General features: G+C 42.4%; 1 protein-coding gene across 1 annotated transcript; it reads left to right on the forward strand.

Annotated features, from left to right (window-relative positions):
* On the forward strand, window positions 1-27,840 carry LOC121572379. Its single transcript, XM_045211694.1, has 20 exons — window positions 1-898; window positions 4,612-4,776; window positions 6,719-6,837; window positions 7,251-7,368; window positions 7,708-7,785; window positions 8,297-8,412; window positions 13,705-13,852; window positions 15,721-15,863; window positions 16,119-16,212; window positions 16,527-16,679; window positions 19,150-19,299; window positions 19,523-19,732; window positions 20,028-20,174; window positions 20,497-20,649; window positions 21,170-21,387; window positions 21,676-21,859; window positions 22,047-22,205; window positions 22,547-22,882; window positions 24,640-26,358; window positions 27,150-27,840. Exons 1-19 carry the CDS (start codon window positions 392-394, stop codon window positions 26,332-26,334), a joined length of 4,893 nt encoding a protein of 1,630 aa, XP_045067629.1. The 5' UTR covers window positions 1-391; the 3' UTR covers window positions 26,335-26,358; window positions 27,150-27,840.
* Window positions 27,841-27,917: the final 77 nt, after the last annotated feature.

Genomic DNA, 27,917 nt, shown 5'->3' on the forward strand with positions numbered 1-27,917 from the left:
CTATCTCTCTCTCACTATCGGCTTGGTGGTTGCTCAGAAGAGGCACTCCTCCCACCTCGGCTTCTCACATTGGTTTCCCCTGACATGACACAGGCGCTGTAGCTCAGTTGATAACTTCGAAACAGACAGAAGGGGACGTCCTATTGTGTGTCCTTTCCTTGTCTTCCTCTCCATGAGGTGCAAGGAGACGGGTGGCTTTTTGAGTGAGTTTTGCTCCTGACTATTCTTTAGGGAAAAGAGTGTTGTTCATTCGACGATTCGTCTTGTTTTTCCTCTCACTCTGAACTTCTGATACTGGACATTGCAGTCGATGAAGTGAGAGATCTGTATTGTTTTGTGATTCTTGTCACAGTATGCCCATCTAGACTAAACTGCAGAGCTATCAAGAACCATGTCTGAGGGTGTCGTCAGAAAAATCCAACCCTTTACCATTGGGACCAGGCTGTCTGTCCCCTCCGAAGCCAAATGCCAGGAGTTCATAGACGTCTATCTGCCGAAGTCTGCTGCTCCGAACAAGTTGGAGCTACAGAACAACCTACATGACCAAATGTCCCTTTACATGGGCCAGTCCCAGGGGTGGCCTGAGACTGGGAACTCAGAACTCCCACAACTGGCCACTCAGATCGACGCTTCAACTCTAGAGGGACATCAGGATGAGAGAGTGGAGGAGGACAGGAATTCTTTGTCCCCCACTGCGTCCTCTAGGTCCATCAGGAAGATCGCTATTTGCCGGAACGCCGAGACGGTCCCCGACGTGTCCCTGTGTGACTCTGACCTGGCCACCTCAGTCAGGTCCACATCGGAGACCATCCGAAGCAACAACAACAGTGTTCACCCAAAACCGGCATCCTTGATGGTAGAGGACGACTTGGAGAAGAGGTCCAACTCTCAGTCTAAGGTAACCTTGGATTGCAGTTGTTTTATTCATTGTGTCTCACATGTTATTGAGTTGGGATAGGCTACAAGCCATGGTGAATGTCTCAACCAGTGTTGTTATGGACATTTGTTTTGTTTCTGTTAGTTAATGTAACCAGTGTTAACCATTCTCAAGCTTTCTGAAAGCAAATTCATTGACTTGTTGACTTTAAAGAAAGTAAGAGCCAAAAGGCAGTAGGAGGATTGGGAATTAAATCCATAACCACAAAACCCAGTGTTAGTAAAGTTTAGTTTTTCTCCCTCATTTGCTCTCATTACGTAATAGTGTTTTTTCACATACTAATAATTACTGAATTTGCGGTTACTGACTAAGCTGAGTAACAACATCAGAATCTTTCCGTTGGACACCTTCCACCCGGCAACACAATATATATATATATTTTTTGTGCATTTTACCAAAAGCCACACGACATAAACACCACCACAACGTGCATTGTTCCAACATGAAACCCTCCACACACACACACACACACACACACACACTATGTGTGCACTATTACCTCAGTGTTGCATTATCCCCACTGTACTCTCGAGCTATGAGATCATCAGCAGGCTTTCATTAAGCAAGGCAAAAGGCCACGTTTCGGATGAACTTGTTATTTCCACCGAATAAACGACTCGCAATTCCATAATTGAAGGGGTTGCGTGATGAAAATAGCAATCAGGCACATTGCGTTGGTGGATAAAATGATGCCGAACTGAAGTTATACCTGTGATTAAGTGTTTCTCCAGATCCACAGCTGGCAAACGGGTTATTTCAATCTTTGCGAGTGCCTTTCAGAATTTAAGGGGCTCCCAATAGTATTTAATGGTGACATTGAACAACTATTTTGAAATATAACTCCACAAGATCCATAAATTCCACAACAGTGGCACAAGCATGCCAAAATAAGCTTACAGATAACTATCACATACCATGTTAAGATGCATATTTTATGCACTCAGAAAGCATGATATACATTTGAAGTAAACAGGAAAATGAAGTTAGATGTTTTTACAGACAACAGTCCCATAGTTACAGTTTTCAATGCTGAGCATGCAACTTGCAAAAAGACAGGAAAAGGAACTTGAACAGCGAAAAGAGGAGCAATTATTTTGAGATGAGATCATGGTTTTGGCTCTCTTCGCTCCTCATCTCGGCCCTGTGTAGGTGGGCTGGCTGAGTCACACAAAGCCTGCGTTATCTCATCGCATTGTTTAGTACACAACTTCCATTTTTCACTAGGTTGAGTATAGCTCTGGGGGTGAGTTTGTGTGCATCTGTCTGTACTTTGCCCTGTTTCTCATGATAATGTCTGTTTTCAACTTTTCAAGTACCCAAGACTAAATAGACACTTGTTCAGAGACTTGGCACATTGTTTATAGCCAGGCAAGCTATGCAAAGACTACAGGGTACGTGCATTCAGTTTTGAGGTCATTTGTAGATCTACCTGCTGCTGGACCTTCCAAGGCACATGGAAATCTTGCCACATGGTGAAACCTGTGCAACAGGCCTTACAGTGGTGCGTTATTATCAAACATTATAAAGGTGCATATACACGCATCATCATGTATTATAACTGCAAGCTTTAAGTAAACTTTTACCAAAGTTTGTATTTCACTGCAGGAAATACAGTGCATTGCGTTCCAGGAAAACAAACATCTGTCTAAGATGAAAACCAGGCAGGCCTAACAAGTTTCAGATTATTGTGGAGACTTTAGGGAACCAGCAGCAGGTTGCTCCATGATTTAGCTACATACAGCGGTGATGTAAGAGGTCTCGGAAAGATAATATTCATCATTCAACATTCTGCATGAGGTCATCAGTACAGAATGCATCGGCATTGCAAAGAGAGAACGGAGACAGACAGGGAAAGGTTCCACGAGCTTAAGGTTATGAAACTGCAAAGATGGAGACGGAGTAGTGCTCTGCAGCTCGCAGAAAATGATTCATTGCAAAGTAGCAGAAGTAAATGATTTACCTATACAGTGAAATTAATGTATTGCCTGTTGTGATTTCACAGCTGTGGCAAATAATACATTACTTTCACATTTGTATGTTACAAATACTGATAACCATCTGTATAATGTATGACCATGCTCATAGTGCAGTAAAACACTTGCGATAACCATTCATAGCACATCATGGGTACTTTTAACAGCACTTATAAATGAAAAACAGCGACATGGATCCCTGTAATAGCCTATGTACTGCAAATGCTTAAATGGCCATACAGAAATCCTTTGTAATGCATTACACACACGTGGTTCAGATATATACTGAACAAAAATATAAACGCAACATGCTACAATTTCAAAGATTTTACTGAGATACAATTCATATAAGGAAATGTGTCAATTTAAATGAATTCGTTAGGCCCTAATCTATGGATTTCATATCACTGGGAATACAGATATGCATCTGTTGGTCACAAATACCTTAAGAAAAAAGGTAGGGGGCGTGGATCAGAAAACCAGTCAGTATCTGGTGTGACCACCACTTGCCTCATGCAGCGCAACACATCTCCTTCGCATAGAGTTGATCAGGCTGTTGATTATAGCCTGTGGAATGTTGTCCCACTCCTCTTCAATGGCTGTGCGAAGTCGCTGGATATTGGTGGGAACTGGAACACACTGTCGCACATGTCGATCCAGAGCATCCCAAACATGCACAATGGGTGACATGTCTGGTGAGAATGCAGGCCATGGAAGAACTGGGACATTTTCAGCTTCCAGGAATTGTGTACAGATCCTTGTGACATGGGGCCGTGCATTATCATGCTGAAACATGAGGTGACGGTGGCAGATGAATGGCACGACAATGGGCCTCAGGATCTCGTCACGGTATCTCTGTGCATTCAAATTGCCATTGATAAAATGCAATTGTGTTCGTTTTCCATAGCTTATGCCTGTCAATACCATAACCCCACCGCCACCATGGGGCACTCTGTTCACAACGTTGACATCAGTCATACACTGCGGTTGTGAGGCTAGTTGGACGTACTGCCAAATTCTCAAAAACGGCGTTGGAGGCATTCCTGCAGTCAGCATGCCAATTGCACGTTCCCGCAAAACTTCAGACATCTGTGGCATTGTGTTGTGTTTCAAAACTGCACATTTTAGAGTGGCCTTATTGTCCCCAGCCCAAGGGGCACCTGTGTAATGATCATGATGTTTAATCAGCTTCTCAATAGCCACACCTGTCAGGTGGCTGGCTTATCTTGGCAAAGGAGAAATGCTCACTAACAGGGATGTAAACAAATTTGTGCACAACATTTGAGAGAAATAAGCTTTTTGTGCGTATGGAACATTTCTGGGATCGTTCATTTCAGCTCATGAAACATGGGACCAACAATTTAGATGTTGTGTTTATACTTTTGTACAGTACTTTTTGCTTGCTCTCTACCAGATGTTTAATCCCAGGCTCCAAACTATTTAGCCAAACACTGCCAGACCTAAGTCAGTATTCCAGTATATTTTCATATACTTCTTTCAGTATATTTCCTGTATTTTTAAACAATAATCGCCTCACTAAAGGCACAGTATAGTACGCATATACTCATCAAATATCTTCATGTCATCATGGATGGATGCTTTATTGTAAGAGCATATCTGCAACAGTAAACATCCCTTGAACAAATTTCATATCAACTTGATTTTAAGGACTTGTGATTTCTCAATGGTGTTTCTATACAGGTAGACTCTTGGTTCAAGAGGAATCTTTGGGATCTGAAGTATGGCTGTAGTGTCCTTGGATGTCCTTCGCAGAGCCCAGAGGACGCATCTCCGACCCAACAGCGAGACCTCAAGGACATTGAGAATTCCCTCATACAGATGACGAGAAGTCTGGATGTTAAACAGGTTTGTGCTTCAATTAATAAATCAATGTGTAATGCACAAAGGCCCATGACGTGATAAAGCTCATAATTCAGTTTTTCTCAATACATTTTTTATTCTAGCCCAGGACTCACACCTGACTCAACTAATCAACTGATAAATTAGCCATTCATTAGTTGAATCAGGTGTGTTAGTGCTGGGCTTGAACGAAAATGTGCACCCTGGAATGGATAAAGAAACGTCATCATGTCGTGGGCCTTTATGTACTACATATTGACTACATTTACTTCATACAATACTGTACTGTATCCACATAGAGTGGGGAAAAAAGGATTTAGTCAGCCACCAATTGTGCAAGTTCTCCCACTTAAAAAGATGAGAGAGGCCTGTAATTTCCATCATAGGTACACGTCAACTATGACAGACAAATTGAGGGAAAAAAATCCAGAAAATCACATTGTAGGATTTTTAATGAATTTATTTGCAAATTATGGTGAAAATAAGTATTTGGTCACCTACAAACAAGCAAGATTTCTGGCTCTCACAGACCTGTAACTTCTTCTTTAAGAGGCTCTTCTGTCCTCCACTCGTTACCTGTATTAATGGCACCTGTTTGAACTTGTTATCAGTATAAAAGACACCTGTCCACAACCTCAAACAGTCACACTCCAAACTCCACTATGGCCAAGACCAAAGAGCTGTCAAAGGACACCAGAAACAAAATTGTAGACCTGCACCAGGCTGGGAAGACTGAATCTGCAATAGGTAAGCAGCTTGGTTTGAAGAAATCAACTGTGGGAGCAATTATTAGGAAATGGAAGACATACAAGACCACTGATCATCTCCCTCGATCTGGGGCTCCACACAAGATCTCACCCGAGGGGTCCAAATGATCACAAAAACGGTGAGCAAAAATCCCAGAACCACACGGGGGACCTAGTGAATGACCTGCAGAGAGCTGGGACCAAAGTAACAAAGCCTACCATCAGTAACACACTACGCCGCCAGGGACTCAAATCCTGCAGTACAAGACGTGTCCCCCTGCTTAAGCCAGTACATGTCCAGGCCCGTCTGAAGTTTGCTAGAGTGCATTTGGATGATCCAGAAGAGGATTGGGAGAATGTCATATGGTCAGATGAAACCAAAATATAACTTTTTGGTAAAAACTCAACTCGTCGTGTTTGGAGGACAAAGAATGCTGAGTTGCATCCAAAGAACACCATACCTACTGTGAAGCATGGGGGTGGGAACATCATGCTTTGGGGCTGTTTTTCTGCAAAGGGACCAGGACGACTGATCAGTGTAAAGGAAAGAATGAATGGGGCCATGTATCGTGAGATTTGGAGTGAAAACCTCCTTCCATCTGCAAGGTCATTGAAGATGAAACGTGGCTGGGTCTTTCAGCATGACAATGATCCCAAACACACCGCCCGGGCAACGAAGGAGTGGCTTCGTAAGAAGCATTTCAAGATCCTGGAGTGGCCTAGCCAGTCTCCAGATCTCAACCCCATAGAAAATCTTTGGAGGGAGTTGAAAGTCTGTGTTGCCCAGCGACAGCCCCAAAACATCACTGCTCTAGAGGAGATCTGCATGGAGGAATGGGCCAAAATACCAGCAACAGTGTGTGAAAACCTTGTGAAGACTTACAGAAAATGTTTGACCTGTGTCATTGCCAACAAAGGGTATATAACAAAGTATTGAGAAACTTTTGTTATTGACCAAATACTTATTTTCCATCATAATTTGCAAATAAATTCATTAAAAATCCTACAATGTGATTTTCTGGATAGTTGACGTGTACCTATGATGAAAATTACAGGCCTCTCTCATATTTTTAAGTGGGAGAACTTGCACAATTGGTGGCTGACTAAATACTTTTTTTCTCCACTGTACTTGCCCTCAAGTGTCAGAATCATGCATTGAGTATACTGGTTCACAGGTTCTTCCTTTATAATGACCTCTATAGGATGGACATCCGTACGAGACGCTTGACGTGGAGACCGACAACAAGGGAGAGAAGAGGAAGAGACTACAACAGATAGAAGGCAACAAAATCCCTTCTAGAGAGAACACCGTTAACCAAACGTAGGTCCCATTTGTTACTGTCCGAGCAGCAAGATATATCAGTAACACCTTACTTTAATGAACAAATAAAGCAATAACAGTAAGGCACGAGAGGCCCCTAAGCTGTGATATATTCATGATAAATCATGGCCACTCGTGCTTTATTGCTTCATTATAGTTTATTTTGATTTTTCTATGACTAGTCTACATATACTTTGTCCTTGGTGCTATGGATGTATATTTGTTATGGCTACTGTTAACATGTTGTTTTCCTGACTACTACTATGTAACTACAGCTTTCCATGTGATGTAACAGTAATTGGTCTGACTTGAATTACTTCCACATCCATCTTGGATTTCAAGTCATATCTGGGAATTTGACCCCATTGTGATCCCATTGCCAAAGCACTGAATTAGATACTGTATCTCTTTAGTAGCTGGCTGAGGTTCCAGTCACTGTTAAGAAACTATCACCAAGACCTCAAACTGGCTCTGGACGTCTCCTCCTTCTACCAACAGGCTGACAACATCATCTGCACCATCAACAGGAAGGTAAAAAGGCAGAATAGGAATTTGGACAAGAGTCCTATTTTGCACCAGTGATCCTTTAAAGGTACAATCTGCAATATTTACATGCTGTTAAATGTTTATTTCATTTGATTGATTCTTGGACTATATGCGCCATGAGCTTAGTACAACTGTCCCCATCATAACATCATAACCCAAAATATAAGATTGTTTTACACCATTGTTAATGTCTTTGTTATATTTGAATGGTATGTGGAAATGTGATCCCAAGGCTCTGCAGATTATCATTGTTTTGTAATGACACGTTATTACACATGATTATTATCATTAGATTGACTCTATATTATTTTGTTTGTTTGGTAGAGAAGCGTCCTGCCTGGATCAGATAACCAGGGGAGCTGCGGTCAGACAGAGATCTACAATATTGCCAGCCAAATCATGGTGAGTGGCACATGGGGAAGAATGTAGCTCAAAATAATTAATACGTTTATGGTGAAATGCAGTAATGCATCATTCATACATCAGGGTTGTGTTGAATTCCATTTCAAGTGAAATACTAGCAATTAAAAACAGTTCTCATTGAAAATATGACCAAAATAAATTGTTCTCCAATATGAATTGAATTTCACTGTTTCACTGAATTTAAAAGGAATGCAGTACAACTGTAATGTATGGTCTAAGCACATGCGCAGTACTCAAGCCTACTTCAATCCTAAATAGAGAGAAACACAGAGAAACTATCACAAGACAGTGAAACTTAACACTAGAATCTAGACTACTTCTTCCTAGACCTTCTCTGGATATTATTTGGGGGTTTCGCCCTTAACCATAGAAGAAGCCTTCTGTGACGTGATGTTATACTTCTGTGTTCCATCTAACCATAGCCAAATTAATTGTGTAATTTCCTTCCACTGCCCCATCCCCTCCCCTCCCTCGACCACACTCTCTTCAGATGCTGAATGAGACTGTTTCACACCTTTCGGACCTCCACCCTACCCTGGCTGCCAGAGTGACACGGAAGCAGGCTGAGGTGCAGGAGAGCTGGGGCCTTCTCCAGGAGGCTATCGGGTAAATAGGGGTCCTAAAGCCCACATAGTTTGTTTGTCTGTGTCTCTAATTGCAGTGTTTCCCAAACTCGGTCCTCAGGACTCCAAGAGGTGTACGTTTTGGTTTTTGCCCTAACACTACACAGCTGATTCCAATTATCAAAGCTTGATGAATAGTTGATTATTTGAATCAGCTGTGTAATGCTAGGGCAAAAACCAAAACGTGCACCCCTTGGAGTCCAGAGGACCAAGTTTGGGAAACCCGGCTCTAATGGCACCCTATTCCCTATATACTGTAGTGCACTACTTTTGACCAGGGCCCATGCGAGGATAGGGTGTCATTTTGGAATACCCTATAAAGTCATATGATTTAATACCCAACTCCGGTCCTTGAATACCCACAACAGCACACATTTGTTGTAGTCCTGGACAAAAACACCTGATTCAACTTGTCAAGGGTCTGATGATTACTTGAGAAGTAGAATCATTTGTGCTTGTCCAGGTCCACAACAATATGCACTGTTGGGGGTACTCAAGGACCAGAGTTGGGAAACACTGATCTAATATCATATTATCTAGGGGCGTATTACAAGGATGCCATCTATCACCATATCTATATATTATGGTTATATTTGCTATAAATGTAACATCAAAGGATTTTGAGAATGTTTGCAATGTTCACACATGGTTCCCTTTGGTTGGAGAACATTGGCGTCAAAATGGCAGAGCTAAAATGGTAAAAACAAGGACTAAAAGATTAAACCCAAGAATAAAATAATAATCTTCAGTGGTCTGTCCTTGCTTACCTCTCTTCCCCACTGGCACTCTCCCACAAACATTTAAACATCTGTCGCTCATTATCTCATTTAGTGCGAGGGGCCTATAATTATCTCTTTAGCCAATACCTAATTCAGACACAAACACTCAATTACTAGACACTTAACTGGTTCAGGTGAAATGGTGGAATGAGATCTCAACTATGGCATGATATGAATAATGTATGTTAAGCAGGAACCTGGAATACAATTAACATAGAAATAAACACTCACAAATACAATTTAAATAAGGGGAAATGTTCAAATGTTCAAGTGAGGATGTGTCCGCATCACTTAACCCTATTTGTTTATTGAAGACTGTGCATATTTCCCTCCTGAAACCACAGTCTGAGAACCAGGTTGCTTACCTGTAGCCAATTTTTCAGTGGTGGAAAAAGTACCCAATTGTCATACTTGAGTAAAAGTAAAGATAGCTTAATGGAAAATGATTCAAGTAAAAGTGAAAGTCACCCAGTAAAATACTACTTGAGTAATAGTCTTAAAGTATTTGGTTTTAAGTATCAAAAGTAAATGTAATTGCTAAAATATACTTAAGTATCAAATTCCTTACATTAAGCAAACCAGACGGCACAATTTCTGTTTTTATTTTATTTACGGATAGCCAGGGACACACTCCAACACTCAGACATAATTTACAAACGAAGCGTTTGTGTTTAGTGAGTCTGCCAGATCAGAGGCAGTAGAGATTACCAGGGATCTTCTCTTGATAAGTGTGTGAATTGGACCATTTTCCTGTCCTGTTAAGCATTCAAAATGTAACGAGTACTTTTGGGTGTCAGGGAAAATGTATGGAGTAAAAAGTACATTATTTTCTTTAGGAATGTAGTGAAGTAAAAGTAAAAGTTACCCCCCCAAAAAACGTTTCATTTTTACTGAAGTACTTTACACCATTGCTATTTTTCCCTCCATAAAATCGCTTACATATGGGCTGCAGGGCGGCAGGTAGCGTAGTGGGTAAGAGCATTGTGCCAGTAACCGAAAGGTCGCTGGTTCTAATCCCCGAGCCGACTAGGTGAAAAATCTGTCGATGTGCCCTTAAGCAAGGCACTTAACCCTAATTGCTCCTGCTAAAATGTAAATGTAAATATGGTAGTGCTGAATAAAGTCATCAATGGAGGTCACCAATAACTGAATTAGCGAGCCGTTGCTACAGTACAATGATACAAAATTGGCAGCCCCTTTGACCCAAACCACACATCGACTCTAAACTTTCCAACATGTTGATTAACATTACTTAATTTTTCACGCACAAGTCCAACAGTTTACATCAGGATGAACTCATGGAAAATGTATTGAAGATGAAAGGGTTTGATGTTTACAATTGGATGAATGGAAAACATACTTGGTGAATAAGATGATGTATTGTTTTTCTATTAACACTCCTGTTGCGTAACTAACAAGACATTCTGGCATTAGAACCAATGCTCTAATGGCAACTGAAGCCGACATTGAAATTATTCTTGCCCTAATAAGCCATAGTCTGAGTTTCACTCATAACAAATGCAGTCCAGATAATTGCCATGGAATCAATTCGGGGGAATTCATTCTTGACATTCTCTTTGTATTATCCAATGCTCCAGCTTTTAGCATGACACGGATTTCGCAAGCCCCTGTGTCTCAGTAAAAGTGTTCTGTGTCGGAGTTGGAGCGACAAGTGTATGCCAAAAGCAGATATGGATGAATATAGGGAAAGACATTTTGGGGGAGATTATACTATATGATAAACCTGCTCCTAATTTCATCAGCAGATGTGTGCAGAGTGCCTCATAAGTATGGTATGGCCTAGTGACCAGGGACACAGACGGATGTAGCTTATAAAGCTTATTGAACAGAAGTATACTGGTCAGTTACCATGTTAGTCATTCGACTGTGGGTTAAATGCACTTGTGTACTTAAAGTTACATTTTGGAAGTTTAATTACAAATGTTCCGATTTTGGATTTAAACTGTATGGCTTACAGAGGCATTAACACATTTCTTAACCCACTGAACCATGAAATCCAAAGTTTTAGGGTATCAAACTTTTGAAATATAAACAAATGACCCACATTCCAAGCATCTGTGTGGAGAGGTGCGCCCATTTCTGTCCAGTGAGTATCAGTATCACAAACTTTGTATTTTATTTGTAAGGGCAGCAATGGGCTCTCTTCTGTCAAAACCGGAAATAGGTTTCCTTAACGGTCGCCAGAAAGCACGTTAGAATTAAAGACAACCGACAAGACACGACATACACAAAGTATTCCTTTTTGATTCCCGAGATTTCCGACTCCTCCCAGCTGTTCCCTCGCTGTTTTATAGTTTCTTTAAAAAACAAAAGCACTTTCCTGAAACCATGACCTCACCCCATCAGAGGGGGGTGACATCATTACTTTGTACCCCTGCCAGCCCCTGTCACTCACGCCAAGGACAAAGCCCTCTGTCTGTTCAGATTGTCATGGTTGTCATGGTTGCATAACATTTCGTTAGCTAGTTCAGCATATCTGGTGGATCCAGTCAGTGTTGTTCATCCTGGTATTTCTGAGTCATGTGACACGTCTCCAAGCAGAAGTGCTCTAGACATGTTGAGGAGTGTTCAAACTTGTGGGTATGACTCGAAAATCCTAAAGAATATACAGTAAAACTGATTAAGAGGCATCCGCAGCTGCTACAAATGATCCACTTTGGACATATTGTCTCTCATGCATGACAATAGGCGCTAAGCCATGGTTAAGTGGTATCACTCCCATCGCTATGTACTACGGCCCTGGAGACCAGAGTTCAAGCCTCGTGTCCACCCTTCTGACCTCTCCCCCACATCTATCTTCCCCTTGGTTTCCAATCTGCCTACAGTTGAAGTCAGAAGTTTACATACACTTAGTCATTAAAACTCGTTTTTCAACCACTCCACAAATGTATTGTTAACAAACTATAGTTTTGGCAAGTCGGTTAGGACATCTACTTTGTGCATGACACAAGTCATTTTTCCAACAATTGTTTACAGACAGATTATTTCACTTATAATTCACTGTATCACAATTCCAGTGGGTCAGAAGTTTACATACACTAAGTTGACTGTGCATTTAAACAGCTTGGAAAATTCCAGGAAATTATGTCATGGCTATAGAGGCGTCTGATAGGCTAATTGACATCATTTGAGTAAATTGTAGGTGTACCTGTGGATGTATTTCAAGGCCCACCTTCAAACTCAGTGCCTCTTTGCTTGACATCATGGGAAAATCAAAAGAAATCAGCCAAGACCTCAGAAAACAACTGTAGACCTCCACACGTCTGGTTCATCCATGGGAGCAATTCCCAAACGCCTGAAGGTACCACGTTCATCTGTACAAACAATAGTACGCAAGTATAAACTCCATGGGACCACACAGCCGTCATACCGCTCAGGAAGGAGACACGTTCTGTCTCCTAGAGATGAACGTACTTTGGTGTGAAAAGTGCAAATCAATCCCAGAACAACAGCAAAGGACCTTGTGAAGATGCTGGAGGAAACAGGTACAAAAGTATCTATATCCAAAGTCAAGGTATTGGAGTGGCCATCACAAAGCCCTGACCTCAATCCTATAGAAAATTTGTGGGCAGAACTGAAAAAGCGTGTGCGAGCAAGGAGGCCTACAAACCTGACTCAGTTACACCAGCTCTGTCAGGAGGAATGGGCCAAAATTCACCCAACTTATTGTGGGAAGCTTGTGGAAGGCTACCCGAAACGTTTGACCCAAGTTAAACGGTTTAAAGGCAATGCTACCAAATACTAATCCCACTGGGGATGTGATGAAATAAATAAAAGCTGAAATAAATAATTCTCTCTACTATTATTCTGACATTTCACATTCTTAAAATAAGATGGTGATCCTAACTGACCTAAGACAGGGCATTTTTACTAGGATTAAATGTCAGAAATTGTGAAAAACTGAGTTTAAATGTTTTTGGCTAAGGTGTATGTAAACTTCCTACTTCAACTGTACATAAAAAGCACTAAAATACAATATGTGTTCATATTAACACTCCACACCACAATGGTTTTCTCTCATCTTGTTTGTGGTACTGGAAATAAAAGCCTCAGGAAACACAATTTCCCTAGTATATTACCGGGGTGTATACACCAGTGTTTGCTGTGGAGAATAAGCATAATATCGTTCATTGTAAAATACTATTCCCGGACACACGATTACCTCTGCATGTTTATTGTTGTCAACATTTTGGACGGTGACTTTTCTCAAGACAATTTTGAGTTAGGTCTCTAACCGAAACCACAACCACAACAACAGCAACCACAACGTGCAGAGGTAATCAAATGTGCAGGAATAGTATTTTACAGTGATTTATCATGATTTTGGCCCATTTACTCACATTAACCGTTCTATTTCATACCAATTAACCTAGGACTGAGAGTGTCAACTGGCCTTCCAGATGAGGTAGGGTAGGGTCACTATCATTGATAGAACCAGGGTTACAAGAAGTAACACACAATGTTTTGCCATGCAGGAGCGAGTGGTCAGATTTACCCACCACCATAGACTTCTCCTGTGATGAACCTGACCCACTGAGTCAAACCAGAGATATGGAACATGAGGCCCAGAGGATCATGGGAAAGGATATCAAAGAGGAACAGAACCGTCTCAAAGGGTTCGAGGTCAGCAGATCCATTTTTCAAATATCTCGGATATTCTCTTTAAAAATGGAAAGTAGTTAAAGGGAAAGTTCACTCAAATTACAACATTACATATACAGTGAGGGAAAAAAGTATTTGATCCCCTGCTGATTTTGTACGTTTTCCCACTGACGAAGAAATGATCAGTCTATAATTTTAATGGTAGGTTTATTTGAACAGTGAGAGACAGAATAACAACAAAAAAATCCTGAAAAACCCATGTCAAAAATGTTATAAATTGATTTGCATTTTAATAAGTATTTGACCCCCTCTCAATCAGAAAGATTTCTGGCTCCCAGGTGTCTTTTATACAGGTAACGAGCTGAGATTAGGAGCACACTCTTAAAGGGAGTGCTCCTAATCTCAGTTTGTTACCTGTATAAAAGACACCTGTCCACAGAAGCAATCAATCAATCAGATTCCAAACTCTCCACCATGGCCAAGACCAAAGAGCTCTCCAAGGATGTCAGGGACAAGATTGTAGACCTACACAAGGCTGGAATGGGCTACAAGACCATCGCCAAGCAGCTTGGTGAGAAGGTGACAACAGTTGGTGCGATTATTCGCAAATGGAAGAAACACAAAATAACTGTCAATCTCCCTCGGCCTGGGGCTCCATGCAAGATATCACCTCGTGGAGTTGCAATGATCATGAGAACGGTAAGGAATCAGCCCAGAACTACACAGGAGGATCTTGTCAATGATCTCAAGGCAGCTGGGACCATAGTCACCAAGAAAACAATTGGTAACACACTACGCCATGAAGGACTGAAATCCTGCAGCGCCCGCAAGGTCCCCCTGCTCAAGAAAGCACATATACATGCCGGTCTGAAGTTTGCCAATGAACATCTGAATGATTCAGAGGAGAACTGGGTGAAAGTGTTGTGGTCAGATGAGACCAAAATGGAGCTCTTTGGCATCAACTCAACTCGCTGTGTTTGGAGGAGGAGGAATGCTGCCTATGACCCCAAGAACACCATCTCCACCGTCAAACATGGAGGTGGAAACATTATGCTTTGGGGGTGTTTTTCTGCTAAGGGGACAGGACAACTTCACCGCATCAAACGGACGATGGGCGGGGCCATGTACCGTAAAATCTTGGGTGAGAACCTCCTTCCCTCAGCCAGGACATTGAAAATGGGTCGTGGATGGGTATTCCAGCATGACAATGACCCAAAACACACGGCCAAGGCAACAAAGGAGTGGCTCAAAAAGAAGCACATTAAGGTCCAGGAGTGGCCTAGCCAGTCTCCAGACCTTAATCCCATAGAAAATCTGTGGAGGGAGCTGAAGGTTCGAGTTGCCAAACGTCAGGCTCCAAACTGTACTGACTTGGAGAAGATCTGCAAAGAGTAGTGGGACAAAATCCCTCCTGAGATGTGTGCAACCCTGGTGGCCAACTACAAGAAACGTCTGACCTCTGTGATTGTCAACAAGGGTTTTGCCACCAAGTACTAAGTCATGTTTTGCAGAGGGGTCAAATACCTATTTCCCTCATTAAAATGCAAATCAATTTATAACATTTTTGACATGCGTTTTCTGGATTTTTTCATTGTTATTCTGTCTCTCACTGTTCAAATAAACCTACCATTAAAATGATAGACTGATCATTTCTTTGTCAGTGGGCAAACGTACAAAATCAGCAGGAGATCAAATACTATTTTCCTTCACTGTAGGTTTCCTTACCTTTTAAGCAGTCGATTAAAAACAAATATGTCATTTTGTAATTTGGGGTGTAATTTGGGTGAACTGTTATGAAAAGGGTAACTCATCAGTATAGGTGGTACTTGATACCTCTGTAAAATAGTATTTTCACATGACCTGCATAATTTCCTTCTTTTTTTTATTAGAACATGAAAGACTGTGGGGTCCCCAGGAAAGTGACTGTTAGTCAAGTTGAAGAACAGCCTTCCAAAAGCTTTGCCCAAGTCTCCAGGGACACCACCAGCAATCTGGATGACTTGACTGGAAGGCGGCGTGTGGAGAGGCAAAGGTATAGACTCTTTTTTTATTTTGTCATTTAGCAGACACTCTTATCCAGAGCAACTTACAGGAGCAATTAGGGTTAAGTGCTTTGCTCAAGGGCACATCGACAGATTTTTCACCTAGTCAGCTTGGGGATTAGAACCAGCAACCTTTCAGTTACTGGCACACCGCTCTTAACCACTAAGCTACCTGTCGACTTTCATAAAATGTTGATGACACTTCAAGCAGAACATTAAGTTAAACATATGTGCTTGCTTTGCAGAAAGGACCAGACAACCTATTTGAACACTTGTTCTCCAGATTGCCAATCAGAACTTGGTGTTCAGATGCAAAATTCTACCACATCTGCTGATAAGGTAGCTATGGATTGATTTCTGGTGTTTCTTGTGGTCTGCTACTACAGTACTAATCCTTTAGTGTAAATATCCAATGACAATGTCCGCGAGAGGAACAGGGTGTTGATTTTAATGGGGTTTACAACTTTGATACAGTGTAAACATCGAGAGTGAACCCCCAGTGCACTGTAGTTTTCCTTTATCTGCAATTGATTGAATTTGGGCCTGGATGCATCCCACTGGGTTAACCAAACATCACTTCCTCCTCTTGTTTTCTCTCTTCCTCTCCCTGTTTCCTCACTTCCTCTTCCTTTCCTGTTTCTTGATGGTTGAAGACTCTGTCATGGCTGAAAGACAACCTTGCTATGGCAGCCCCCAGCCACCACACAGCCAGTCTGAGTGGTCCAGAGGTGACTAAAAACCTGCCAGCTGATATGCACCAGGACAATGTTGTTTCAAACACCATCTGCTTAGACCTGTCCAAGAGGGTATGTCTTGTAGCTTTTCTTTGCATAATATGCAGTCCTTGCAATAGTACTTATCGGATTCAGAAAGTTTTACATTGAGCAATGTATACTGAACAAAAATATAAACGCAACATGTAAAGTGTTGGACCAATGTTTGATGAGCTGAAATAAAAAATCCCAGAAATGTTCCATATGCACATAAAGCTTATTTCTCACACATTTTGTTTACATACCTGTTAGTGAGCATTTCTCCTTTGCCAAGATAATCCATCCACCTGACAGGTGTGGCATATCAAGAAGCTGATTAAATAACATGATCATTACACAGGTGCACCTTGTGCTGGGGACAATAAAAGGCCACTCTAAAATGTGCAGTTTTGCCACACAACACAATGCCACAGATGTTTCAAGTTTTGAGGGAGCGTGCAATTGGCATGCTGACTGCAGGAATGACCACCAGAGCTGTTGCCAGAGAATGTAATGTTCATTTCTCTACTATAAGCCGCCTCCAACGTCGTTTTAGAGAATTTGGCAGTACGTCCAATCGGCCTCACAACCGCAGACCATGTGTAACCACGCCAGCCCAGGACATCCACATCCGGCTTCTTCACCTGCGGGGTCGTCTGAGACCAGCCACCCGGACAACTGATTAAATTGTGGGTTTGCACAACCGAAAATTAGTATTATTATTATTTATTTATTTCACCTTTATTTAACCAGGTAAGCCAGTTGAGAACAAGTTCTCATTTACAACTGCGACCTGGCCAAGATAAAGCAAAGCAGTGCGATAAAAACAACAACACAGAGTTACATATGGGGTAAACAAAACATAAAGTCAAAAATACAACAGAAAATATATATACAGTGTGTGCGAATGTAGTAAGTTATGGAGGTAAGGCAATAAATAGGCCATAGTGCAAAATAGTTACAATTTCGTATTAACACTGGAATGATAGATGTGCAAAAGATGATGTGCAAATAGAGATACTGGGGTGCAAATTAGCAAAATAAATAACAATATGGGGATGAGGTAGTTGGGTGGGCTAATTTCAGAAAGGCTGTGTACAGGTGCAGTGATCGGTAAGCTGCTCTGACAACTGACGCTTAAAGTTAGTGAGGGAGATAAGAGTCTCCAGCTTCAGAGATTTTTGCAGCTCGTTCCAGTCATTGGCAGCAGAGAACTGGAAGGAATGGCGGCCAAAGGAGGTGTTGGCTTTGGGGATGACCAGTGAGATATACCTGCTGGAGCGCAGACTACGGGTGGGTGTTGCTATGGTGACCAGTGAGCTAAGATAAGACGGAGATTTGCCTAGCAGTGATTTATAGATGACCTGTCAGAAACCGTCTCAGGGAAGCTCATCTGCGTGCTCGTCATCCTCACCAGGGTCTTAATCTGACTGAAGTTTGGTGTCATAACCGACTTCAGTGGGCAAATGCTCACCTTCGATGGCCACTGGCACATTGGAGAAGTGTGCTCTTCACGGATGAATCAACTGTACCGGGCAGATGGCAAACAGCGTGTATGGCGTTGTTCGGGTGAGCGGTTTGCTGATGTCAACGTTGTGAACAGAGTGCCCTATGGTGGCGGTGGGGTTATGGTATGTCATTGCATTCATTATGCTCATTGTTGACATCAGCAAACCGCTCACCAGCAGGCATAAGCTACGGCTAACGAACACAATTGCATGAATGCCATGACGAAATCCTGAGGCCCATTGTCGTGCCGTTCATCCGCCGCCATCACCTCATGTTTTAGCATGATAAAGCACGGTCCCATGTCACAAGGATCTGTACACAATTCCTGGAAGCTGAAAATGTCCCAGTTCTTCCATGGCCTGCATACTCACAAGACATGTCACCCATTGAGCATGTTTGGGATGCTCTGGATTGACGTATATGACAGATTGTTCCAGTTCCCGCCAATATCCAGCAACTTCGCATAGGCATTGAAGACGAGTGGGACAACATTCCACAGGCCACGATCAACAGCCTGATCAACTATGCGAAGATGTGTTGCACTGTATGAGGCAAATGGTGGTCAAACCAGATACTGACTGGTTTTCTGATCCACGCCCCCTGCCTTTTTTTTAAGGTATCTGTGACCAACAGATGTATTCTGTATTCCCAGTCATGTGAAATACATAGTTTAGGGCCTAATTTATTTATTTGAATTGAATGACTTCCTTATATAAACTGTAACTCAGTAAAATCTTTGAAATTGTTGCATGTTGCGTACATTTTTTGTTCAGTATATGTATGATGGGGTTTGCAGAGGCTATCAGAGTTGGGGTCATTAATTCTGGCAAAGGGTTTAAATTGATCTGTTAAATCAAGGACACCACTTTCATTATCAGGATAATCCAATTCACTAATAGAATTGCCAATTCAGAAATGAATTAATGTGACTGTTAAAATGGAACAGATTTTATTTGATCCTACAAAATGACATAATAGACCAGAGCAAACATTCATGTTCCATGCTTTGGGACAGGAAAAGCCAGTGTCAACCCAAGGCCAGCACCAAGGTGGTGTGAAGATGGAGGACCTCCTTGGCCAAGTGGAGACGTTATGGGAAGTTCTGAGGAGAAGACATCATAGAAGCATGATTGATGCAAACAGCTCTGAGATGCTCAACTTGGAGGTATTGATTATTGGTGTCTATATACTGGTCTGGGCCTGTATTCATAGTGTCTCAGAGTAGGAGTGCTGATGTAGGATCAGTTATGTATTTTAGATCATAATTAATAAAATTATATGGATAGCGGGACCTGATCCTAGATCAGCACTGCTATCCTGAGATGCTCTTTGGTCCCCAGAGGGCAATTTATGCAGCATTGAAGACAAATCCATGCTATCCTTTGTAGAGGGATGACAATCATGAGACGGACAAGGATCGTCTCGAAGGACGCCAGTCGGAATACAGGGCAACCACGGAAAATGTGGAATTCTGGAGCGCCCCAGATGTCAAGGATCTCTCTGAGACCTTGGAGGAAAACGACAGAGGAATGCTGACAGAGCTGCTGAGGTGTCTTGACCAGGATGAAAATGTTTATCGTTGTGAGGTAGAGGAACAGGTAAGGTTTCCGCTTTATCAGTTTACGTGGTTTTCCAATACCGCTTTATTCATGTCCTTCTTGCAACTCTGTGTCCTCAAACCTCCGTAAAAGGAAGGTGGGGCGTGTTTTTTTTCTAGATGCATACACTCCCACTAAAACTCCCATTAGACCTCAACAAGACATGTCACTGGCCGTGCAGGCAAAGCTAACCACAAAGCAAACCACACTCGAATTCTATCATCAGATAACTTATTAGATTAATACAACCACAATCTACCAAAATACTGAGTAATTTCTTTGAGTATCATGGCAGACCCTTACTGGACAAATGGATGACCAGGGGTGCATGGACGACCCTATGGAGGAATTGGTGGGGGTCCAGGAGGACGTCAGTGAAACAGTGGAGAAAAGAGGACATTCCTTCTATCAAAGTCAAGACACCCAAGAACTTATGAGTCAGGTAGGAGATGTCTGAACATTTTGTTATTTTTTTATTTGGATCCTCTGTAGCTCAGTTGGTAGAGCATGGTGCTTGCAACGCCAGGATAGTGGGTTTGATTCTCAGGACCACCCGAAAGTAAAATATATGCACGCATGACTGTAAGTCGCTTTGGTTAAAAAACACCACAAATTAGCACACTAAAGAGGATGGCTGAAGTAGTGTAACTAGTCAATGCTAGTAAAATCAGGCTATGTTTCTGTTACTATTGTTCAGTTTGCGAAACTCTACAAGCACAAACATACATTTTTTACCACCCTTCCCCTCCCCTCTCCTCTACTAGCATTCAACACTGATGCTGCGCATTAACCAGCTCCTGTCCAAGTGTGCAGAGTTCAGCATGGACATTCTGGACACTGAGACAGACATGGCGGTCAGATGTGAGCCCTATAGTTCTGAACTCGAGGGACTGCAGGAGCAACAGGATGAGCTAGAGGTATATATATATATATATATATAGTGTTGTGTTTATATAGTGTTGTATATATAGTGTTGTATATATAGTCCACTGTCTTCAGATATATTGTGTATGCTTCTGTTTGCTTTATCTCTCTCTAGCATTGTATTAATAATTTTTCTAGAATTGTCAGATCTCATCTCAGATTCATAGACTTTACACATGTGTTTAAAGTCCAAACATTATTATTAAAGGGATAGTTCTCTCAAACTATCCAGCAGATAGCTGTCAATAGTGTAAGCTTAGCTATCCAATCATACTAGCCATGGTAGCCCTCTGTAGAATGAAAGACCATAAAAAATATAGATTTTGTTTTCATAGCAAACCCTATGTCCAATATATATCATACGATTATATCAGGCGTTATTAGTTCAGAACTCGCTAAATTTGATTGGTTTTGAGCCTCTGTCAGGCTTAAACTCAGATGCAAACATATTCATGCCACCTGAAAAAGTGTAATTGTTCCACATATAAAACATACAGTATGATCTTCTTTCAGATGGACTATCAGGTCATAAAAGAGGAAGTGGAGGAGATGGAGGGACTGGCTTCGCGACTACAGGTCCTCCTACCTGAGAAGGCAGGGGCTTTGGGGGAGGATGCCCATGCGACCCAACAAGCTTGGGAGGAGTTTGGCTCGAGCATGGCGGAGAACCGATGCCGCCTCCAACAATTCCGGCAACTGCAAGACTTTCTTAGGGCCTACCTGGCCATGATGTGAGTGATTACACATGATGTCAAATATTGTTCTTGGTACAACTGGTTCTTGGTGCAATTGGTTATTGGTACAACTGGAAGGTTGTGCCTGTTTTGTCCTGAATAATGTACTGTATTACAGTTGTATGTATATTTTTTGTGCTCATGAATGCTTATTAGGTTTATTGTTATAACCAATGTACCTACTGAGCTCTCTCTCTCCCCCTCTCCCCTCTTTCTCCCCCCTCCCTCTCTCTCTCTCTCTCTCTTTCTTTCTCTCTCACTCTCTCTCTGATGTCTCCCCTACAGCTCATGGACAGAGGACACGCGGACTTGCATTTTCTCAGAGGCTTCAGCCCAGCAGTGGTTATTGGCAGAATCGAGTGTTCCATCGGAGCTGGATCTGAGGATAGAGCAGAAGTTTAACGAGTTTGACAAGCTCGCTGCTGCTGGGCAGAAGCTTATCAAGGAGCGACATCACTTGGCAGATATTGTGAGTTATTTTACAACAGGGGTCACAAACGTATTTTGCCCTGGGGGCCACAGCCTTTGAAAAGACTGTGTTTAATTCAATTATTTATAATTTCACGTGTTTTAAAAATGGAACTAGTCTAGTTGGACAAACCCCAATGACCCAACCATTAGAAGAGACTGAAAATATCTGGCAACTGTTTCTACAGATAAAGGAGAGGACTGAGGAACTTCAAAGCATGCTGGGATGGATCCTGGTGTACTGGAGAGCACAGAAAGACCAGCTGGGTCAGGAGAAGTCAAGGGATTCAAGAACAAGTGATGCCCCTCAGGCAGACGCAACCAGATTTTCACAAGGTCAACCCCAGGTAGGATAACCCCCTAAAAAAATATTGAATAATAATAAATAAATACATTTAAAAAAGGATATCCCTGCTTTCACGCCAATATGATATCTATTCGTTATAACAAATTGTTTAAGAACAACACCACTGTTCTCTATTAGAATTAGACCCATTTAAAGCACTGAACTACATTGCTGTGGTGAAGCTACTGTAATGATGTGTATAGAAGACCAAGTGCTCTCTGACGATATTCTACCTGCCCACATATTGGGAAAATATGTTCCTAAGGATCAAGGCTTATTGCAAAAAAAACTAAAAACAATGCAAAAATACTAGAAATACTAAATATTTGGTTTCCTTTGCAGAATCTCTGCTCTCTGGCAGAACACAACAAGTCCTCGGAAAGCCTGTCCACAAAGCACAGGCTGATGGTGGCGAGCAGGTTTGAAGGACCACAGAAATCCCAACCGGGGATAGGTCACCATGGAGAAAACTTTGCCAAGCCGGTAAACGTCACACCACACGTCCCCTTGGCTGTGGCAGTCAACTCGCCCAGCATTATCCTTGAAGAGCCCTGTGCTACTGTCACCCCACTGGGCAGCAGCATCAACCTCATCCTCAGTTTTGACCAACAGCCACCAGGGGGCAGTCTGCAGCAGCGGCCAGTAGAGCCAAGGGAGGCAGTTGAACCTGTGCATAGGGTGAGTACAGATCACCACATATTAATCTCTACATACCACAAGACAACATCAACCAAATTAAAGGGAGGACGCAAATTGGACAGTCAGATTTGAATTCTGTTGCTGTTGATGTTTGTAAGCAGGAAGTTGACCCAACGTGTATGATGATGTCATACTGCCAAGTCTACCTATAAGGCACAAATACACTACATGGCCAAATGTATGTGGACATGCCTTCAAATTAGTGTATACAATCGAGCACACAGCCATGCGATCTCCATAGACAAACATTGGCAGTAGAATGACCTGTACTGAAGAGCTCAGTGACTTTCAACGTGGCACCATCATAGGATGACACCTTTCCAACAAGTCAGTTCATAAAATGTCTGCTCTGCTAGAGCTGCCCCGGTCAACTGTAAGTGGAAATGTCTACGAGCAACAACGTCTCAGCCACAAAGTGGTAGGCCACACAAGCTGAAGCGCGTGCTGAAGCGTGTATCGCGTAAAAATCGTCTGTCCTCGATTGCAACACTCACTACCGAGTTCCAAACTGCCTCTGGAAGCAACATCAGAACAAGAACTGTTCGCCGAGCAGCCGCCACAAGCTCGCCACCATTGGACTCTGGAACAGTGGAAATGCATTCTCTGGAGGGATGAATCATGTTTCACCATCTGGCAGTCTGCATAGTGCCAACTGTAAAGTTTGGTGGAGGAGGAATAATGGTCTGGGGCTGTTTATCATGGTTCGGGCTAGACGCCCGAGTGAAGGGAAATCTTAACGCTACAGCATACAATGACATTCTACACGATTCTGGGCTTCCAACTTTGTGGCAACAGTTTGGGGAAGGTCCTTTCCAGTTTTAGCATGACAATGTCCCCTTGCACAAAGCGATGTCCATACAAAAATGGTTTGTCGAGATCGGTGTGGAAGAACTTGACTGGCCTGCACAGAGCCCTGAACTCAACCCCATCGAACACCTTAGGGATGAATTGGAACGCCGACTGCGAGCCAGGCCTAATCGCCCAACATCAGTGCCCGACCTCACTAATGCTCTTGTGGCTGAATGGAAGCAAGTCCCTGCAGAATTGTTCCAACATCTAGTGGGAAGCCTTCCCAGAAGAGTGGAGGCTGTTATAGCAGCAAAGGAAGGACCAACTCCATATTAATGCCCATGATTTTGGACTGAGATGTCCAAATACTTCTGGCCATGTAGTGTATTTCAAGTCTGAAAAACCCATCCCCACAGCTAATAACACAAAACATCTAGTAGAACCTCAAGACATTCAACACATTCTATTGTGTTTATCTTAAAAAGGTTTAGATTGGGACTGGGATAGGGAGAGCTGATCCTAATGGCTTAGAGCAGCTATTAGTAAAGGAATGTGCTGTAAGATTTCTGTAAGGTCCCACATGCCAGAAGTGGTGTTTCATCAACTTGGCTCACACTCAGTGGATTAGTCATGGTCAAGCCATTGCCACTGCAGCTGGGTATGAGACCACCTCATACCCATGTGATTTTGATAAGGTTTGCAGAATGTGTGATCCCATTTTGAAGGCTTGCAGCTGAAGTGATGTCTTAAAATAATGTACAGTATTTTCCTACAGAATCAACTGCATATTTCATAAAGTTTGCACGAGTATCAGAAATTGGTTCTTTGCAAATGAATCCAAGATGTCTTTGATCATGGTTGCATAAGCATTTAACTTCAATGATTATGAAAGTCACATTTTGCTGAGTTTTGTATTTGAATACATCTAATTCTCTTAATCTTTCCAGGTGAGCACCTATCTGCAAGTCACAGACGGAAGTCCTGTTTTTGAAGACGTGGCATCGCCTCATATCACAGACATGAGCCACGTGTCAACCACCTTTTCCACAAGCTCAACCAACGCTGCTTTCATACCCCAAGTCAGCACTGTCTTGTGCCCTACCTTACCCAGAACCAGTTCCACCTCTACCTTAAACCTGAAGGGACCGATAAAGAGGAGGAAGAATATGACAAACAGGCACACTGTGACTGGCATTGTCGGAATGCCCAAGCCGCAGGGGGTTCCTACCGTGCCCACACGCAGAGCCTACACCTGGCCACTGGAGGATAAGAAGGAATGCCATGCCACACAAGGGAGTCCAGTTAATACAGAACTCCAACTGTATATCAAAAATAATTCTGTGGTGAGTGTCATGGATGGCAACTCTTCAGGCACGTCAAGCGTTCCTACCGTTCCTACCATCCAGGGGCATTTCTTGCATGGACTCAATGAGATGACCATTAGGCAAAGCAAGAGCCACTATGGCGTTATCCCTCTCGGGTCGATGTTGAGTTTTGACCTTCCCAAGGATTGGGGGCAAATCTCACAGATAAGTGCAAAATACCTCACAACAGAGAAAGTGCCTTTTGAAGCCAATGGGGACCATGCTAGTCCACCTTTGAATGTGTACAGACCATCAGGCTCAAACGCACTCGGTCAGACTCTTGCATCGTCCAAAGTAATTGGACAGACTTTCGCCCTCAGTCCAGAGAAGGAAAGGCATCTTGAAGCTGATGGGGAACATGACAGTCTGAATGAACCACCTTCGAATCTGTGTAGACCGTCAGGCTCAAATACACTCAGTCTAACTCAGAAAGTGATTGGGCAGAATTTCACCCTCAGTCCAGGGGATGAAAGTATCTGCGAAACAGGGGACTTTGCTGGTCAAAATGGTTCACCTTTGAATCTATACAAATTGGTAGACTCAAATACACTCAGTCAGATTCACAAAGTGATTGGACATACTTTCGCCCTCAGTCCGAAAGAGGAAAGGAGCTGCGAAACAGCTAGGCAGGACTCACAGAAGGTCAGCTCAGAGTCTGTTTCTCTTTTGGTTCAGTGTATCTCGCTACCTGAGAAAGACGACGTCTATTATGACCTAAGAAGCGCCACAAGGAGTCCTGCTCTTGCTGCTGGACATGAGAACATTTTCTCCAGCACTGTTGGCATCCACGATGAGGATAAGGTCGAGATTTCCATTCCAGTGGCCATTTTGGACTCTAACAAGCAACGCACTGAACCAAACTGCAGCAGCTCGATGATGTATGACCACACCCGCACTGAACTGTCACAGAACCACAAGCACAACTGTTTAAGTGTTCACACCAAGATTCAAGACCTCAATAACCACATATACTTCCCTTCTGCAAAGAGGCAATTCGCTTTCCGAAGTGACCTTCGAGCCGTAGAGATCAAGGGCTTGTCTACTGTGTCTGAAGACTCCACATGGATGGGTGTGCGCAGATCTGGAAGAGTCATTGTGTGCTCTGAGGACAACTGTTGCGTGTGCTCCGACAGCCCTGAACCAATGATGGTATTGGGAAAAGAAACTTCACCCAAACGAGAACCAGATCATATTCATCCTGATCATTGGCAGTTTGAGGAGGAGGAAGAGGAACTGGAGGATATTTGGAATGGCACAGATCGGGAAAGAGCGCCTTGAATTACTGTGGTCCAAAAATATGAGGTACGTAGATCAACAAAAGTGTCCATCTTATATTTGTATATATCTGCACTCAAAACACCCACACGGGGACACACACACACACAAAATGCATCTGCAAAAGTGTAATATACATACATTCCTGCATCAATATTTCTACACACCAACCAACTGTGATTTCTGAGGTGGCTCTTTTCCACATATGCAAGTTTGAGGTGTGAGTTGGGTATATACAATGGCTTATGAATCAATAGCACCATCTGATGGATACTCAAAGAAGCAACAAAAATGAAATTGACAAGCATTTGCACCCAGAAATATTAGGGATTGGGTAGGTCTGATGCATGCATTGATAAGCTAAAAGCATGCAGTTTAACAGTTCTGTTATGAAATAACAAATCCGTTTCTCTTGATGAGTTTCATGATCACTAATTCTCATGAAATATGCATACATTTGTACATCACAAAACCATTTTGACCATATGCTGACAGTCAATTGGTTTCATTTTGATGATCAAGAATTCTCATGAAATACACACACACACACACACACACTGCAAAGTGTAGCCTAAGTAAATAAGTAAAAGTGATTTAGATTTCAGACTTTTAGATTTCTATTCTAAATCAAGTTCTACATGGACACCGCATTAGGAAAAGCTTGAAGTGTATGTCTGTTTTAACACAGATAACACCTTTGATACAGCCTGAACATTCTGAGTGAACCATTGTCTGAAATAGATTGAACTGGTTTTGCCTTGAACAACTCAATTTTAATCTTCAACGTATTCTCATGATGTTCCTTCTCCTCCCACCAGGTGGTGCCCATGCCACACTGCAGCACAGACCAGTGACCAACCAGCCAGAGATTAAAGTGGCCCTAAACATAAAGAGTAGGAGTGCTGATCTAGGATCAGTTTGCCTTTTAGATCATAATGAATACGATTCTATGGACTGATCCTAGATCAGCACTCCTGCTCTGAGATGCTTTGTGGGATACGGACACAGATCTAGGATCAGCTTATTCTCCCCCTTTTCCAACCTTGACTCCAAATTGACTTTTACTTCACACGTCCTCAGTGACATTAGAGGACTATCGTGTGCAAGCAGTCTGCAAGAATCTCACTACAGGAGACTGAAAACATCTATACAAGACCAAAGGAGTCATGAATGTATTGTGATGCCACATTTTACATAAGGATTCATGTCTTCTTCTTTTTGTTCTGTGTAATGCTTTGATGGGAATGGTTCTTCAATAAGGGAAATTAGCTAGAATTCCCCATATTAAACTCTTACCTGTGATTTTGACTATGTATCCTCATCCCTTATTTTATCAGGTAAGTTGACTGAGAGCACATTCTCATTTACAGCAACGACCTGGGGAATAGTTACAGGGGAGAGGAGGGGAGATGAATGACCCAATTGGAAGCTGTGGATGATTAGGTGGCCATGATGGTATGAGGGCCAGATTGGGAATTTAGCCAGGACATCGGAGTTAACACCCCTACTCTCACGATAAGTGCCATGGGATCTTTAGTGACCACAGAGAGTCAGGAAACCCGTTTAACGTCCCATCCCAAAGACTG

This window comes from Coregonus clupeaformis, chromosome 38, assembly GCF_020615455.1.
Source record: "Coregonus clupeaformis isolate EN_2021a chromosome 38, ASM2061545v1, whole genome shotgun sequence".
Lineage (NCBI taxonomy): Eukaryota > Metazoa > Chordata > Actinopteri > Salmoniformes > Salmonidae > Coregonus > Coregonus clupeaformis.